Source organism: Motacilla alba, chromosome 12 (assembly GCF_015832195.1).
Source record: "Motacilla alba alba isolate MOTALB_02 chromosome 12, Motacilla_alba_V1.0_pri, whole genome shotgun sequence".
Classification (NCBI taxonomy): domain Eukaryota; kingdom Metazoa; phylum Chordata; class Aves; order Passeriformes; family Motacillidae; genus Motacilla; species Motacilla alba.
Window position 1 is genome coordinate 4,887,434 of NC_052027.1, and position 12,256 is coordinate 4,899,689.

The 12,256-nt window shown below is 47.9% G+C and overlaps 1 protein-coding gene across 6 annotated transcripts in view; it reads left to right on the forward strand.

Moving 5' to 3' along the window:
• Window positions 1-12,256, forward strand: part of FRMD4B (FERM domain containing 4B) — a 125,030-nt gene that overhangs the window by 80,610 nt on the left and 32,164 nt on the right. For all 6 annotated transcript variants that reach the window (XM_038149016.1, XM_038149013.1, XM_038149014.1 and 3 more), the window contains exons 6-7: window positions 2,630-2,686; window positions 3,626-3,648. In XM_038149016.1, coding sequence (XP_038004944.1) covers window positions 2,630-2,686; window positions 3,626-3,648 — 80 coding nt within the window. The remainder of the gene's footprint in view (window positions 1-2,629; window positions 2,687-3,625; window positions 3,649-12,256) is intronic.

Here is a 12,256-nt window from a genome sequence, read left to right on the forward strand (position 1 = left end):
AGCTTATAAGCAAATGCATTTGAAACTGAGGGCCCTGGCACAGCAAATCCCTCACTCTGAAAGCAAAGGCTAAAACTTCCTCACCTGGAGAAGCCAGTCCCCCCTCATGCTCTCTTTGGTCTCCTAAAACCCTAAATGAAGTGGTTTGTGGCATCACTGTTAACACTTGTGGCTGTGCCATAGCAGCCAGTAAAGTGACCAGAGTTTCTTAAGGCCAGTATCTAGGAAAAAGCAAATAAACACAGAAGAGCAGCTTCGTAATTACTCTTGCTAATTAGTTAATGGCTGTGAGGTGCTTTGAAGATGAAAAGTGAGGAGGTGCTTGGTTATTAAGTCCCAAACACCCCTGTAAGGCCAGCAGCAGCTCTTGCTGTGGGTCAGCAGAGACTCTGCTGCAGCAGCTCATCGAGCTCTGCTGAGTTTATCTGGGAGCCAGCAATAAATCAAGAGGGCTTTGGAGAGTTAAATCTCCTTGACTTTCTGGTAGGCTTAAAAGGTAATGAGCCCTATGTAGCTGACTCTGCCTTGGGGCAGGGCAATGGTCTTGGTGAGCTTTTAAAGCCCCTTCTGTCCCCGTTTTCCCTGATTTTGTGATCCAGGGGCAGTTTTGCTGAGCCAGATCTCACCTTTCCTGCTGAGCTGAGGTTCCCTGTGATGGCATTTTCTCCTATCTGAGTTCTTTGTCTGCTGGTGAAGGACACTGTGGTGCTGGGGTGACCTGATCTCCTGTAATCCCCTCACCACCACAGCTGGCATCAGAGGTTGCTTGGGCAGATGCAATTCAAGCTTTCAAAAAGCCAGCTCAGATGTGCATGACAAAGACTAACCTGATACAGACCTGGAAGTAACAAAGTGCCTTAAAATTGCACCTACATGAAGATCTTTTGGGCTGCAGTCTTGCCTCTTTTCTTAAGCACCAACATGAAAGAGATCTGAAGGAAGGATGCACTTCAAGCTTTTTTTTTTCTCTTAACTTGTGATGCGCCCCTCCTCTTCTTCTAATAAAATATGTCTGGGAATGCTTTGGGGGCTACTCCTGCATAGCTGGTGCCACACCTGTTGGGAAGGGGAAATTCCTCTTGGTCTGCCTGTCAGAGAAGCCTGGGGGAGTGCTGCTGCTGGAATGTTTTATTGACAAAGCTGGCAAAAACACTTCCTTTCCATAAAAATTGAATTATTTGTTTGTTCAACTTCTGAATTTAGTCTCTGTGGGCCAGACTTGCAGCTGTGGTAAATTAGCTGAGCTCCAGATGTGCCCTAATATATTTTGAGATGTCATTTCCCTGTATCTGTATGATCTTGCTGCTGCCCTGGTTTTGGCATTATTTCAGTTTTCGGTCTGCTTTGTCTCCTCATTCAGCCAACAGATCCTGGGGGCTGAGGATGTGTTGGGATCTCAGTGACATGAGGCAGGCATCATGTCCACTATCTGCATTTGCAGAAGGCCAATAAGAAAAATCTGTGTTCCTGGGCTGCTCCATAGGCTCAGTTTTGTGCTCTGCCCACTGTTTGCAGGATGCAGGAGGAGTAAAAGAGTGCAGCTGTCAGTGCATCTCCTTTACTCCTCCAGTGCCACTGCTGGTCCCAGAGTAGAAGCAAGGCATGGGGTTTTTCTGGTAAGAAACTAACCTGGAAAGTTTGTACTTAAGCTTGTAAGCAGGAGGAAAAAAAAAAAAAAAAAAAAGGATCCTCATGGAGCTTTGATGCTTTGGCACCTGTGGAGTTTCTGAGTACATAGTGCTGTTAGGACAAGGCTGGTTTTGGGGTGGGCTCAAGGCACAGGAGATTTCCAGCATGGGGTCCATGCAGTTTTTCTGAACGTTGCTCTAGAGCTCCAGTGGAGCTGGAAGAAACAAAAGCTGTAGGATGCAGACTGAGCAGGACAAAGGACTCAGTGATGCTGTCCTTGTGATTAATCCCTATGGCTGGTTTAGCATCAGGGGGCAGTGTACCACAATCACAACAAACAAGGAATAGCCCTAAAACTGTAAGCAGTAAAACTCTGTACCTAGAGATGGATGTAGTTCCTTGGTTTTCTCTTGGCTGGGACGGGGATAGATGCACCCAAACTCAGCTTCTGTGCTCTGGAGAGAACAGAAATGAGCTGGGAAATAAACACCTCTTCTTGTAGACGGTGTCAGGGGTTTAGATCTTGGCTAATACTGCTACCTGTCGAGCTGGTGTGTGCTCCTGAGCGCCATCCACCCGGGTATCTGCCGTGCCCATCCCTGCAAGCGCCGAATGCCAGGGCATGGAGTAACCTGCTCTGGTGGAAGGTGTCCCTGCCCAGGGCAGGGGGCTCGGGACGGTTGTTGAGGTCCCAAACCCAGCCAGTCTGTGATTCTGTGAGCTGTGACCCGTGCCCTGAGGACGGGGAGCGCATTCCAGTGCGGGCTCGGGCAGCGGAACGCGGAGCAGCATCCCGCGGAGCGCAGCCACAGCCGCGTGTGTACGGAGGGCAGGAGGAGGGCAGGGCTCCGCCTGGGGAGGACGGGCTGTGTGGCTGTGTGACGGTGACAGGGGGGACACGGGGCGGGGAGCGCCGCTCCGGCACCGCCTCTCCTCCCGGTGCCCCCTCCCCTCCTTGCCCGCGGCCGGCCCCGCTCTCACTCTGCTCTCTCCGCCACAGGGGCACATCGAGGTGGACAGCGAGACCGTCTTCAAGTTGGCTGCCCTGGTGCTGCAGGTGAGTGTCTCTCCCCGGCGGGGTTTGGCTCGGCTAATTCCCCTTCCCCGCGTTTCCCCCCGAGCCCCCGCGGGGTTGTTCACGGTCCCCGCGGCTGGGGAGCCCCGGGGAAGCTGGAACGCATAGGAGTTCTTTTTTCTCATAGGCGAGTAAGAGAAATATTTGTTTGAGGGGTTTTAAATTGAAAGAGTAAAAGCTAATCAAGGGAAGTCATTTATCTGGGCGGGTTTCCATTCAATTTATCACTTAGCCTAATTTAAATACATTCGAGAGATCTGGGAAGAAAAGTGTAAATATTGTAGCTAAATCAGCTATATTATGCCTGTGAATCTTCTTTTCGGAGCATATGGTTTTGATACCTCTGTTATGTTAAAATACACGGTGTCAGTTTTCCCTCTCATTAATCTAGTTTTGTTCTAGTGAGACTTAAACTCTAGTTATTTACTGCTTTCTATGAAATAAAATTCTGCCTTTAAAAATGGGGGATTTTCCCCCATTGCACTGTCACTGCCAAAGTGCCACAGCAAAGCTGCAGCAGCAGCTTGATCTGCCTGATTAGTTGTTTTCATCTCGAGTGAGCACAATTCCTCCCAACTGCTGACCTGACTGTACAGCCAGCCTTTGCCTGGATGGGAGAGGAGGGAGAATTGTATTTCACTTCTTGAGCAGTAAAAGCGACATTTGATTTGCAACGTGAAACTCATCCCCGTTTTGGAAGCGGTTTTATTTGTGCTGTGGGTGGATTGTCTGCAGCTGGGAGCATGAGGGGCCAAGTGCAGCTCTCGAGCACATGCAGGCAGGCTCCGTGTTTTGCAGGGATTGTGGTGGGGGTCAGGATCTGCCTGCAGAGCTGTGGGAGTGGGGAAGTGAACAATGCTGGGAAAATCGAGGGTTTTGAAGAGATCATGTTTTAATTCTGTCACTGTTTTTCAATTGTAGGAAGCTAAAGGGGACTATTCCAGGTAATAACATTTTCCTTTCTAATACTGGTGTGCTTGATGGATGTGTTTTTCTGTGTTGGCATTGTATTGCAAACAATCACAAATGGGGGTAAAGTCCAGCTGCGAGCCGTGCCCGAAGAAAGTGAAATGTGCTGCTGGGCTGGATAAAATCTGAGTCTGCAGGGTGAGTAATGCCTTTTGTGAGCAAGCTCTGAGTCAAAACAGTGTTTCAGGCCACCACGCTTCGCTCCCCTCCCAAGTGTGGGTGCCGCAGTGGGAGAAGGGGAAAGCTCCCACGCTTCCCTGCTGGGAAGACCTGTGCTTTGCCAAACTTTTGCCAAGCAAGCCATTGCCTGTGCTTCTGCTGACCTGTGTTTGGGTCCATGTGCGTGACCTTGCCCACAGCCCTGCCCGTGCAGTGGCAGCACGTGCAGGGACACAGGCACCAGCTGCCCCCAGAATCAATGAGCCATGTTCTCCTGCAGCTGCCCCGGGGCCTCTCCCTCCCCACACTTGACCCAACACTTGTGTTCTGGCTGATGTGTGACCCCCTTGCTCAGCTTGAGCTGTTTAAAGCTGCATCATCAGGTCTGGCTTCCCCTTGGAGGTGCTGCTTACCCAGCTCTGATTGTGATAAGGGGCTGAGAGGAGCAGGTGGGGTCACCTGGACCTGCTGGAGCCACGGGGAAAGACCTTCCATTAGAAACAGTTCACTAAGCAAATAGAGATTCAGAAGATTGGCTTTGGTCACGTTAATATTTTACTGCTTGCTGAGTTTTTCCATATGGGGGGAGAGGTGTGTTTTACACTTTAGCTACAGCAGCTTTGGAGAGTGCTCAGTACAGACCTGTCTGCCCAAATGCGGGGAGCAAGTCACGTCTGACTGCCAGAGTGCCTCTGCTTTCCCTTGAGGGGGCAGTTGTCAAGTAGATGCCAGTGCCAATCCCTAGACCCCTTCCTTTCAAAGATCTGTCTGTTCTCTGCCGAAGGACACGCTCTGTGAAGTCCATCAAACCTCCTCCTCCTGTTTGTTGGCATGCTGTCATACCTGCAGGGAGAAAAAGGTGTCTTTGATCAGCTGGGTGGGCTGGCTGTGCAGACCATTTCTGTTCCTGTTCGTGCTGTAGACCTGCTCTGTGACCCCCAGTATACTGCTTATACCTGCAGTATGCTGCATTTTTCTCTAGAAAGACCCCTTATCTTGCCTGATCTCTGCAGGTACGCCCTAAGCTTAGCTCAGTTAGGCACAGATAACCAGAAAATCACTGCTGACTCCACAATAAGTAACTTGTTAAGCTGTAGCAACTGGTGGCACAGTTTTTTTGATTCTCAAGAACAGGGGTTGATGTTAAAAACCACCTTAGTGGTGAAAAGCTCCCTTATGTGGTTTAAACTTAACACAGCCTCCTTATCATTTGCCATAAATAGGTTTGTAAGTATGGCTTCACCAGCCCAGGAACTGTGTCTGTGGCTGTTTTCCACGCTCCCCTGGACACGTTGCAAGGAGTGGATTGCCCGTGGTTACCTTCAGAAGTATTTAGAGAAAATTGTAGGGAAGAGCACTCTGCTACAAGAGTGATTTCCAAATGCAGCTCTTCCCCTAAGAGCTGCATGGAAATAGCTGCAGCAATTGTTTCCTCTGTTAAACTGAACATATGTTATGCCCCCATGGCAGATCAACACAGCCAGCTGTCCCAGGCCCAGTGAGCACACCAGGAGTGAAGGAATTCCATGTCACATATCACAAGTGGTCCTTTGGGCCAGTGCTGATAAAGCACTGGCTTAATTACCGGCATATCTTAACGAGGATACCGAAGGACTGCAAGGCTTGCTGTGCTGCACAGACTGTGTCCCTGTGCAGTGGGATTTGCCTCCCTTTGCAGTGCCTTGAGTTTAGAGTGTCCTCTGCTCGCTGTCATTTGGACATTCTGCTTTGAATCACCTTCTGGAATGTGGCTCTTGCACCACCTCAGCTTCCGTGAGAACGCGCAGGTTGATTTTTTTGATGCTGGATTAGTGCTGAATGAACGAGGGTAAATACAGGAATTGCCTGAAGTCCTGGAGATTAGCTCTGTGGAAGTGAGGATTGGGCCAGTCCAGGCAATGCTGGGGATCTCTTCCTGTCTGATTTTTCACACACATCCCATAGGCAGCTTTTCCACGGGGATACATCCTGTGGTGGGGTCACCACATGGCGTTCCCACTGATGTCAGCTCCGTACCAGGGCCCGAACACGGCAGACTCCTGTGGTTCTACAGGAACCTCTTTCCCAATCCACTGCTCAAATTCCCAGATAACACCCTGATGGCAGGGAGCAGCAGCCTGCTGAGAAAAACCCTCCCCTGCCCCATGCTGAGAGTGGGTGAGCACATTCCTTGGAAATCTGTTTCTTTTCAGTGAGCGAACCTGACATGTGGGTGCTTGGGGAAAGTAAAAAACTTTTGATTTCTACGCCACCAAGGTCACTCTGGAGGGGCTTCACAGTCTGGTAGCACTGGCAGCATGGGAATAGCTAGGACTTTGGGGTTTGGTCCTTGCAGGTGCCTTGCAGTAGGACCCCAAGGTCCTGAGCTGGGCTCTTACAGGACAGGGGTTTCGCGGAATCATGGAATGGTTTGGGTTGGAAGGGACCTTAAAGATAATTTAGTTTGTGCCTTATTATTTGGGGAGAAATTTTATGTGAGATGAACCACCCAAATCCCATTTTGAGAGAACCCTGGTTTTGAAGACATGTTTATAATTCGGGAAGAGACTTTATGTAAGATGAACCACCCAAATCCCACTTTGAGAGGACCCTGGTTTTGAAGACGTCTTTATAGAACTAAAGCGCGTGCTTCCAAATTGCACCTGCAGCATGTCCTGGTTTGGACAACTCTAGATTCTCAAAGGCAGCCACAACTGGCTTTGGGACACAGGAGGAATGGGGAGCAGAGGTGGCAGCAGGCCACCATGAACCCATTTCCTTTTCCTGTTTACCCAACTGGTGATCCCAGCCAAGATAATTCCCTGCTGTGTGTGGTGAAGAGGATGTCACAGGGATGCTCAGTGAGCTGTCCCTCTCCCCCCTAGCTGGGATGGTGTCAGGGCTGCCCTGAGCAGAGCAGGACAGTCCTGCAGCTCCGCTGTCCCCAGCAGGGCTGGGATGCTGCAGGTTCCTGCTCCTCTGCCTTCCTGTGCAGCGCTGGGCACGCTTTGCTCAAGAGGAAGGATGTAACGCTGGCTCATGTTTGCATTTCACGACTCATGCATGGCTTCCAGTTGACTGCTCCTGTGTTTCAGCTGAGTTCCCAGCACTTTTTACCCAGCTCCTGCAATAGGAACCCCAAGCAAGCATTACTCATTGATTGGAGTTTTGAAACTCTGCGTGAGTTAATTGCGTTTCTCCGCTCTCTTATTTGCAAATGAAACAGAAAAATCTGCAAGCCTGGTTTTATGAAATCTTGGTTTTTAAACTCTGCAAAGGTTTTAGAAAGATAATGTGATTCAAATTGCAGCTTTTGGCATGGCTCAGTTTTGGGGGAAAAATGTACATATTCTGTTTATTTTAGGAATTCTATTTGAATTTTAAAGAGACAATGTTTTGGCAGTCTGTTAATTATTCATCTTGTAGATATGCAACATGTAAAGCCTGGCCTCCTTGGGAAAGAAATGAGTTCGCTGTAGTTAGTTTACAAATTAAGCATCTGCCCTCAAAAATCTTGTAAAATATTATATACTTTTATTTTCCTTTGTAGCTTGATGAGAGAGGCAGTTTATAACTGAGAAGTCATAAATGCTGTCCTAGCACTGGAAGAATGTTTATCAAAATCAGATTAGCTACAGGGACTATATAAGGAAAGCAACTTGGGGAAAAAAAAAGAAGTTTATTTTTTGACTGGTAATCTTGGACCGTATTTTCCCCAGTACCATTTCCAGGACTGAAACCCAGCCGTGCTCCCTGGAAGTTAATTAAATTGCTGGAGGAGGGCTTCTATTTTCTTTAAATAGCTGACACATTCGTTTTTGATTCTGGCCTGTGGGCTGCAAAGATAACTCCCGACTGGTATAACATAACACAGACAAAATAATGAATTCCTGATAGCTGACATGTGCGAGGCACCGGGGTTTATCGTTATGGGGGTGATAAAGGCAGCTTGTAAAAGAGAAAGGTTTGGGTGAGAGATGGCCCTGCAACTGAGGCTATGGAGTAATTGGTTCAGAAACTCCTGAATTTTAAAATCCTACTTGGAAAAAAGCAAAGTTCTTGATCTAGGTGCAGAAAGTGGTATTAACAATTTGCTCTTAACAGTGCTCAGAGTGAGATTTTTGGGTAGTGTTTCGTTGGGAAGCTGAATATTTTGCCAGGCAAACTGGAAGATCTCTTGGTAGAAAAGAATGTGGGCAAGATAATGTGGGCAGTGCTAGAAACTAGCTGTTGGAAAGAAGTTAATAATTGTCTGATAGCAAAGCACCTGCTCACTCTACCGCTAACCCCAAGATTAAGGTACCCTCAGGAACAGGACACACCTGAGGTCTGTTGGAGGTGGCTTGTCCAGCCTGTTTCTGGGAATTTTGCCAGGTTCATGTGACCAAAATTCCAGGTGTGGCCACGCCCAGGACTGGGGTTGGTGCAGGAGGACAAGTTTGGGGATGAGTTACAAGGGGACATGTCACCTGGCTGGAGCCCAGTCTGGATCCTGTCTCAGCCCCAAGTATTTCCTCACACCTGTGCCAGTGGGTGATACAAAAGAGCTGGTGGGTCACCAGAGGATTCTCTCTCAGAACATCCATCTGGTGCCTGTAGCAGCACTGTAGTTTAGTCTCTGATGTTCTTTTCCATGCAAATGCACTTTTTAAAGGCCCGTGCAGTGCTATCCTGAGCCTTTTTGCAGGCTGCCCCCAGCTCCCCGTGGGCTGTGTCTGCCTGGCTGTAAATCAGTGCTCAGCCCTGGCGCTGCTTGTGCCCCTTGTGCTCCTGGCCCTTGTTTGCCAAGTGACTCATTGTGTGCTTTGCCTTTCAGCTGTGACTCCCAGCACTTTTTCTTTAAATACCTGGCGAGGCACTGGCTCTGAACCCTTAACTCTCTCTCGGTCAAACCCAGCTGTGTGCTTTGCTCAGCTCCCTCTTCTTCAATAAACAGCTGATTTAGGACAAGATGAGCAGAGATCTGCTGACTCAGAGCCTGTTAGTTGAGGGGGTTGATTATTTATTTTGCTTTATTTGGGAGCATCTGATGAACCAAGGTAGTAAATAAGCAAGTTTAGGGAAAGTCATGTTTCATATCTATTTCATACAGTGATGATGATCACCTTTCTGACAGGTAGCAGATACCCACTTTCCCAAGAGCTTAATTGAATTTTATACCCTCTTCAAAGAAAGCTGCTTGAAGACTGCAGTAATTTTTCTCTAGCAGGGTGAAAATTTTGCTTTCCTTGGTGAGTCCATGCAGGTCTGCCATGAAGAACAGGAGCTGAGGGGAGGCAGCAGGCAGGGAACTGCTAGGCTCCATCTCCCTGAGCACTGAGGCAGCAATTATGAGATGAAAACATTGGGTTTTTTTCTGGTGTTTTATTTTTCATGTAAACCAGGTGCAAATACAAAGAAAAAGTACTTAAGATGCCATTTCTTGTATGGACTTTTCATAGCAACAGGGTTTTTTTTTTCCACTGGTGCTACTTGTAGATTCATCCAGTTCATGGCAGACTAAAGCATATGCAGTCTGCAATGATGTCATTGTAATGGTTTTTACAATTTCCTATTTTAAAGCAGTTCTGTGAGGACTCTCAGGGAATTTGTATAGAATGCTTATTATGGAGCAGATTAATTAGGTGGAAGCACTGTGGGTGGAAATGAGCAAAAAGGATTAGATGAAGAGGGGAAAAAAAGGATGTTTGCAGTAATTTAATAACCTGATCTCATGGGATTTACTACTTGCATATAGCAATGTAACTCTTAATATTCACACATAATTATGGCAGTTTGGTAAGGAGCAGTAATTTTTAGATTTCATAAGTGTGATGTTTGTACAGTTTCCATAGGGAAAGGGGTTACTGTGTTTTGTCCTCTTTAGTAGTCCCTCCACAGTACTTTCTTTTCTTTGGTTTTTCTTTTTTTTTTTTTTAATTATTTCTAACTCAGCAGAGCTAGAGTGGGTACAACCCAGCCACCTAGAGTGGTCTTTTGTGTGTGCTCTGCATGCAAAACAGATGAGAGACAAGGCAAGCAAGGTGCAAGGAAATTCAGATCCCCCAACTTGTCCCCCATGCAGGGGAGAAGCTGTCACATGGGGTAGCATCATGACATCCACAGCCATAGGTGAAAGATGCTTTTCCCTTGTCCTAGAAATTCCCTTAAGTACAGCTTCAGTATTAAAACACGTGGCCTTTTCTATTGTAAAAATCACATTTCAAGGTGAAAAATCACATTTCACTTCCATTTTGTCTAATATCTGAAAAACTTTGTCAGGTCTACAGGGATTTTTTTTCAGTCTTGCACCCTCAGCTGTGAGCAGGAGTTTGGGCTCTGGTCTGAGTCCTAACAACATCCTCACTCTAGAAAAGCAGAAGTAAATCTTTTGCTTTTCCTTCCCATGGTGGCTGAGATCTGTCACATGAGGTGTGTTTTGTGCTTTGAGGAAATGGAGCGACAGCTTTTCAACGTCAGCTTTTTTTTGCTTTTGCAGATTTGTCAGGTCTTTATCATTATTTGGACACTTTATTTTTCTTGTGGTTGCATGTATCTCCATGTATCAGCCGGGCTGTGATAACAAGCTTTAAACTTTGCTACTGTACTCAGACATGCTAAAAACCCACAACTAATATGGCTAAGCTGACCTTTGTGTGAACAGGAAGAAAGTGTGAATGTTAGAAATAACAGTCTGCTGTTGTGAGGAAGGGCTTGGGATCCTTCAAGCGTTGTATCAACTGTGAATATCCATCTTCTGCTCGGCAGTAAATCCCCAGGTAAAGCTGAGCCAGTCTGCTCTTGTCTGGTCTGTTAGGGGAGCACTGCTAACACGTGCTGTGGGTATGAGCAAAAGCAGCTCTTTAAACGTGGATATGTCACAGCAGGTCTGTGGGATGAGATCCACCACCCGTTGTAGGTGGTAGGTCCAAGGACCAAATGGGTTTGTGTTCAGGATATTCATGTTTCACATCAAGGGCTGCAAAAAAGACCTGAGGATTTAGGGCAGCTCCAGGTCACAGATTTTCTCTTGCCATGAAGAGCTGCTTGCTTGGCACCCTGTTCCTTGTCTACAGAGTGGAAGTTGTAGCATTATCTCACCTGCCAAGGTGGCTCTGGGAGCAGCTCATGTTCATGTTTGTCTGCTCACCATGTCCTCAAATGGAGAGGTGTGTGCCTGCAACTGATGGAAGAAAAGTTGCATTTTCTTTGATGCCCCTGGCCCATCTTCCAAAAGCCAATGTGTGGGGTCACCAAACCCCAGCAGATCAGCAGGTGCTGCTGCTCTGCCCAAGAGTTGGGCAGTGCTTGGGAAGCAGAGAAATTGGGCTCAGGGAGCAGGGCTGGAGCTCAAGGTCAGGCCTGGGAGTCCAAGGCTCTGGTCCAAGTGTGGGGAATGGTCATCCAGTCCCAGCCACACTTTGTGTTTGGTGCAGCTCCTCCTTGAGCTGTGAAACTAAAGCAGTTGCAGCGGCACAAAGTGGGAACCTGCAGCCTAGCCACAGCCTAAATGTCCAACAAGCTGGGGTTGCAAAAGCCATCTGCACTGCTTATCAGGCTCCTTCTCACAGATGGGGTTGGAAGGCTCTTAAATGCCCCTTCAAATACCTCTCTGAGCAGGCGGCTGCTATCTGCTGTTCAAGTGGCAGCCTCTGCAGCCCTGCCCCCAGCAAAGCTCCTGCTGGCTGCGGGGAAGGTCGGGCTCTGGCAGTCCTGTACCAACGGGAGCCCCTTGTTTGTGGCCTTTCCACATCCTGGGCTCCCCTCAATAGAAAAATAACTTTCTTGAGTGTGCCAGCAGACCATAAACTGAAAGGTTGGGAAATGATGGGAAACGTCTGGCATTTGTCACAAAAGAGGATTTGTTGGAGAGCGCGTTTCAAAATCCTGCTGCCAAGATCCTGCTGCTCTGGCGTACTCAAAAGCTGCTAAATCCATCCATGCTCCCCGTACCTCCCCTGCTCTCTCTTCCTTCCCCCCCTTTTTTCTCCTGCACTTTTAACCCTGCTGATTTTTTCCCCTCCACTGCCTCACTGCTTGCTCCTCACACCTGTTTCTCGTGGTCCCTCAGAGGGCAGAGCAGCCTCCACGGGGGCCTGAGGTTGCCTTGCTCTTTATTTTACAACAAACCCAAAGCCTACAGAGCAGGCACCTGTTGCTGAAGCAGGTCCATGTTGCTGGTTCTCATCTCTGAGTGTAAGGAATGGGAGCACCTTGGAGACCTTGGTGTTATTTCTCTGAGTCTGGTCACTTGAGAAAGTCACTTTAGGACCAGGCTGGGGTGTGGGCAGCAGCACAGGATGTTCTTGTACAATTTGGTACAAAGGAATTTGGTGGTCATTCTCTAGAAACAGGGCTGTTACTGACATCATCTGAATAATCTGACCCTCTGGAACCCTTGATTGCCAAGCTTTCAAGCAACTGCTCTAATTTAGTGCTGTTTTGGAGTATTTATTTTGCTAGCTC